The sequence below is a fragment of the Spermophilus citellus genome (assembly GCF_964194105.1).
Source record: "Spermophilus citellus genome assembly, chromosome: 9".
In the NCBI taxonomy this organism is placed as follows: domain Eukaryota; kingdom Metazoa; phylum Chordata; class Mammalia; order Rodentia; family Sciuridae; genus Spermophilus; species Spermophilus citellus.
This window is the reverse complement of record NC_138191.1, coordinates 64,088,587-64,094,880: the sequence shown is the minus strand read 5'-3', so window position 1 is coordinate 64,094,880 and position 6,294 is coordinate 64,088,587. Positions and strand designations below refer to the sequence as shown.

Genomic DNA, 6,294 nt, shown 5'->3' with positions numbered 1-6,294 from the left:
TTCTGTTGATTGGTCGTTCCTTAAAATTTGAATAAGTTATGACTTTTAAAACAAAGTTCTTGCTCTTGCTGACCACTCTGTGCCACTAATAGTTCCATTAAAGATTATGTATCTTGATTCTTGATCCTCAACTTGCAAGCTCATAGACTGGAGTAAGAAATGAGAAAATTATACAAATATTCAAATCATGCAGCATTAGAAGATGCTTCAGAAGGAAAATTGGTGATCAACAGTTGTCCAGTATCCTTAGTACTGGATAGTTTTAGATCTATTTTAATCTCCTTAATAAGTCCTATAGCTATGCAAGTGAGTGCATTTTGATAACTGCTGTGCCTAATTTGTAACAATTACTGTCAACCTTCAGTTAAGAGACTGTTCATTCCACACTGGCCCAGAAAAGAGTGAAATGTATGACTCGTGTGCATAATTTTATTCACATCATATTTCATACTGATTATGTATTGATGACATTGATTCATTTACTCTTTACAGCGCCACTTGCATGGATATTAAATCTTATTGACCACAGATGAATTTTAATTTCAGATTGGTGATAGATTTTTCCATCAGCTCTGATAGTATGTTTGACTTTTTCATCATTAACCCAGGCAATCACACAGCACTGAGTTATTGCATTGAAACAAAAAGTGCACACTTCACTTGGTAATTCTTTATGGATTTACAATAGGAACTTCATTAATGTCTGTTGTAAGGATCACAAAAAAACAACATTTGTCTGCAAATAGGAATTTAAGCAAGCTTCAAAAGTCCTGGGAAAAATATTAGGCTTCTTTGTCGTCTGTAATGCATTTTCTTAATGCTCTGTGTGGGGAAAATGACAAATATTGAAAACTTAGCCATTTAAAATTACACTGCTATATTGAATGCTCGTATTTATCTTTTTCCCTTGCTTAAGTTTATGGGGTAATTTTTAATGTATTCTTTATTTAGTGTTAATTATAAAATTATGTGTAGCTTTATTTGTTTAACTTACTAATATGAGAAGCTACATAGAATAGCTATTTTAAAAATAAAAAAATCTTATTTTTTATTGCAAATTAACCAGTCACCTCTGATGAGGTATTAAAGTTTCTTTAAGGAGCGCTCGTACATATGAATACTTACAGATTTTTATGGTTTGAATTTGAAAGAAGTGAAAATACAGGACAGAGTCAGGAACAGTGAATGAATAACAAATACTTTGAGATACTAATTTTGAAATAGAAGCAAGGCTATTTGTAGTTACACTTGGTAACAAAAACCGACAAAAGTGTTAGGAATAAAATGGTGGATCTCTTCTCTACTCCCCTCCTTTTTAATGGAAAAGCCTAATCCCCCTCCAAGTTGTCTCTAACTTGTTATCTTGCTGGTTTTATACCATTTCTTTCATGACTTAGTGAAGTATAAAAAATGATCGTTATAGCTCACCAACATGCATGGTGAGAATTGAAGGATGGAGAGGTGAAATAGAAAATGAAGCCGATTATGAAGCACTGAATGTAGGCAATAGCAATATTAGCTGGGGACTGAGTGCCAAGGACACCCAAGAAATACGAGCAGGGTTGCAGTGCCATCTTATTGAGTACAAGATGATGTAAATGTAGAGGGGCTAGGAAGGGAAACTGAAGAAAAATCTGGCTTACTTGTTTACAAGATTATGTGTATTGTTACTTTCATAGGAATCTTCTGCTTTCTATTCCTCTCTCAGTATGGGAGAGGTAGACTGTTCATTTTGGGACACAAAATATAGTTTAGGCAATGAATAAGGGCCTGCTAGTATATATTTTTTTAATGTTGGAAGCCAAAAAAAAAGAGAGAGAGAGACAGGTGGCTTTCAAAATTTAATAGCTCTTAAAAGGCGTAAGGAAATATAACTTAAGGAAATGTTCTTGTCAGACATTGGTGAGAAGCTGTGTTTTGGGGGTGATGTTAATTAAGAACATTTCCCTGTTGACATAAATGTCTCACATTTTTGCCCTTGGTGCTCCGCTCACCATGAGCACAGTCAATTCACAAGGTAGTTTTTGTAAATAAAGGTTTTGGGCAAGCCGAACATGGTCCAGAGAGATATTAATGAGAGGGCAAGGGGGAAGAGTTAATGAAAACACACTTCCTGGTGGAACATAAACTGATTTTTGGACCTGGAGAATGCTTTAAAATTATTTTCTCAAAACCCTGTGGCGTTTCCTTTCTGGAGGAGATGAGATGGGAAGAAAGGACAAATAGCTCCATTTTATTATTTTCTTTTCTCTTGTTCTCCATATTTGGGGTAGGGAAAATTGGTTTTTATTTTGGTGGTTTTCCTTCTGTTCTCAGAATCAATTATATTTTTAGTGCTCGATGGCATAATAAATATACTCAAGCATCCTCTGGCTTAAGAATAATGAGTTGATTATTAGTATATCCCTTCTTTAAAGGCAGTTAATTGTATGGAAAGCCCCCATCAAATTGTTCCTTTAAACTTTTATTCTCCTGAAATTTGTTTCTAGCTTTGCAAGTATATATAGTTTAGTTGTTGTTCTGCATCATTGGCTTTTGTATATTCTGAGGAAAAAAAAATTAGGCTTTTCAATCATGTAATGATCGAAATCTCAGATTTCAGACTGAAATGTAAGACCTCTAGTATTTGAGGATCTACAAAATTTTATAGCCTGTATCATTTAAAGGGCACTTGGTTACCTTAGAAGAATGTTGCTTTCTAGAATGTTATGAAAATCAGGAATTGTGGCTAATTTTTTCTTTAGTAAATTGCTGCCTGCTCTGGAATTTTTTCGTCCATTCAGAAGTGTAACTGGGCCACCTAGAATTATCTGTGCTTTTCAGTAAAATAAGAGTTAGATCACGCCTCTTTAGTCAGAGGAAAATTTAGCGAGCCTTCTAGTTTACATATCACTTCACTGTTCCCCCATAGTTACATAATTGGTGTTGTGTGTGTCCATCGTAGAGGACATTTGATGCTCATTTATTAAATATGCTTGCTGGCTGCTGCCGCATCTTTGTTCTGGACAGACAAATTACCTTTCTCACACTGAGCTTCCACTCTGGGGAATTAAGCCTCCACCACTTTAATTAGCTTGGAAGTGGGGGGTTGCAGTTCCTAATAGACTTCAGGCTTTTAGTAAGTTAGGGAAAGGGTGAAATGAGAACTTCCTGGGAAGCTCAAAATGTCATTTAAAAAACCATAAAAACCTTATATATATTATTTCATTTTCATAATTGCAAGCAGATTGTATTTGACGACTATGGATTGCCATTTCTAACTTCAGATGTTGAAGTTAGACTTGCGTGGAACTATATTCTTTAATTTCTCACGCATCATTAAGATATTACATGTATTGATTCACATATTTACAATATTAATGTAACATTAAGTGACAGAGCAGAATGGAAATATTAAATGAAAAATAATACCTGACTATTTGGACATATAACTTTTCACACACACATACATACACTTACACTCGTACACCTCTGTAGGTAAAGACTAGTATGTCACAAGGAGGTAATAGAATAATAACGATACTGCCAATGTTTATTCAGCTTTCATTAAGGTCCAGGCTTCCTTATATATTAAGTAATTATCACAGCAGCCTTATTACCCCTGCTTTAAAGATGAGGAAACTGAGAGACACAGTCTCAGTACTTGCAACAAGTGAGCATGTTAACCCAAAACTTTCTGTGTAGGGACTTGGCTCTGAGTGTCCTCATGATTAAAAAAGCCCCAAGATTCCAGGACTAGGTAAGATGTTGGTAATAAATTCTTTTTGGAGAGAAATTTGCTTTAACAGAGTTAAAGTAATTCATTGTAGATCTGTACACCAAAAACTTTCTCAAAGTCCATTGACTGTCTCATTTTCTCTGCTAGTAAAACTGCAGAAAATGTTATGCTTTAGTTCTTCACTGCCGGAGTAAGTAGCATAGAAAGGCTCTATCAAGTCACAGTTGGAAAGTAATCTAATAAAAAAAGATTAGTGAATGTAGAGAAGACAAAAGCAGTCGTGTTTGAGTTTAATCTCTCTCAAATTTAGCATTTTAGCTAAGATGCCCGTTTTTATTTCTTGCAGGTCTGCTAAAAGGTCAGAGTAATGCAGAATGCGTGCCTTCATCTCAGATTTTGTTCATCACAGGTGGATCCCATGTGTCTTCAGTAGACAAGTCACCTTTGTAGCTAGCACCAGTGCCAGCTCCATGCCATTGCACCTTCTTTAGTCTTGATTGCCCTTCCTGCATTTATTGGTGTATTAAAATGACTGAATATGGACATTAAGGACTCCATGAACCTGGGCTAATGGGAGACTGTAGAGAAAATGAAAAAAGATCCACCGGAGGACATCTTTGGGGGGGAGGGAGCTTGGGGGGAGGGAAATGACTAATGAAGCTAATTAAAAGAAGCATTCAAATCTGCTTTCTACCCTCATTAACAATTAGCAGGGCACTGGCCAGAGTTTGTACCCTGTGTTTTACCTTAACAACATTCTATTTGCTCTTTGTATATTTAAGTGTTGTAAGGAAACGTGTTTCAATCAAAACTGAACATGAGATAAGGAAAGAGATGTGGCTTTTGTGATAATTCTATCACAAACACTTTTATTGTATCTCTGTAAAATACAATGTATGTATGCATGTAAGTGTTTTTGTCCTAATGTTGCTACTCCCATGGCAAAGATTTAAAAAAAAAAAAAAAAGAATGAAAAAGAAAAAAAAAATTGGAAAAAAAATCAGGCTCATAGCAGCTACTGTGTAGAAATTTCCCCTTACTTCTAATTTGCTGAATGAAGAAAAAAAATCTTTTATTTGTGATATTTTCAGAGACATTTGCTCTAGTATGGTGTATTTAAATAATAAAAACTTAAAAGAAAAAAATATTCAATTGAGTTTGGGTTTAAACACTGCTTTTTTTCTTTTGTATTTTGGAAAAAATTTAGTTTTATTTTGTTGTATGAAAAACTCACTTTAAATTTGAGGGGTGAAGGAGGTGATATATATATTTAGCTCAGGGCCAAAAAGGCATTTTCAAAATTACTTATCTGTGCCATTTTTGGCAGGGGTGCAAAGCAATGTTTCTAACAGAGTCCTTTTTATAAGTTCAGAATATTCTGTTACCGTACTTCATTACACTTCTATATCACAATGAGTCTTGTGTTTACACATAAATACTTGTTGGATTCTTCAGCTATTTTGTTGATTCTTTTTTCTCACTAGGAAAACCTTGGGTGCTGACAAAAGGCATGTTAAAGTATATGGCACAACCATCTTGTTCTGTTATTAGGTTTATAGCTTTTGAAGAGAGCAGCATTTCTAAACCACACCTATGTGTATTTGACGTTCCATTAGCTTAGGGCCCTACAACTCTTGTGTAGGATCATCGATGGGGAAAGCAGCCGTTTCCTGGTGAGCTTTTAGACTCCTGTGGTCTGCTGTGAGTGAGAGTTGTTTATTTTGTTTTACTCTTACACTCCTCCACCGACTCTGCCTTTCCATATGTTTGTTGGGGGAGGATTCTAATTTCATTTAGTGGTAGTCTTGAGACAGTGGCTGGGCTGGGCCAGAGAGTCTCTACAGCAGCTGAGATGTGCCCTGAGGGGTCCAGGACTCAGCCTCCTGGTCTTGGAATAAGGCAAAACCAAAGAGGCCTGGGTACCCACCGGTCCTGCACCACCAGGCTCAATGCATGTAAGCAAATCTCAACTACAGCTTCTGCACAGGCTAATACAACCAGGTGTGTTTATATGTCTACTTTCCTTTTTACAAAAATGGCATTTTATTTTGCTCTAGAAAAAAACCCTCATCCAGACCAACTGATACTAGGAGTAGATAGAATGGAGAAGTCTAGCTCCGCACACCTCAGCTAAACCATCCGTTTTCCTTTCCTTTGAGAACTTCTATGCTCACTTCCTGCTTTCAGAGTTCCAGGCTGGAGGAAAAATTAGTTGCTCAAACGGCAAGCCTCCTATAAACCTCCTGTAGGAGAGTTTAAAAGCACAGAGTTAAAATGAATTGTTTTGTCAGAGCTTTATAAAAAGAAAATGCAGGGGGAAAAATCACATGCATAACAATATCTGTTTAACTTACACCCTTTGGGGAATTTCTCCAAACTTGATCTGGTTCATATGTCTTTTTTTCTTTACAATGCTTTCTGAAGGAACTTGGACTCTTCCAGTGGTAAAGGGAGAAATGTGTTAAGATTGCAAGCATCTTCTATATTCTTTTTGGCATAAGCACTCGTGTCCCATATAGTGTAGAAATTCAAAGGAGGTGGTTAATAACTTTAATAGGTAATACAGTGTGGCATTT

The 6,294-nt window shown here is 36.0% G+C and overlaps 1 protein-coding gene across 2 annotated transcripts in view; it reads left to right on the top strand.

Moving 5' to 3' along the window:
- The window catches only part of LMO4 (LIM domain only 4), a 16,211-nt gene extending 11,523 nt beyond the window's left edge, over positions 1 to 4,688 (top strand). For both annotated transcript variants that reach the window (XM_081305356.1, XM_081305357.1), the window contains exon 5: positions 4,065 to 4,688. In XM_081305356.1, coding sequence (XP_081161482.1) covers positions 4,065 to 4,073 — 9 coding nt within the window. In that variant the 3' untranslated portion in view covers positions 4,074 to 4,688. The remainder of the gene's footprint in view (positions 1 to 4,064) is intronic.
- The last annotated feature ends 1,606 nt before the right edge of the window (positions 4,689 to 6,294 follow it).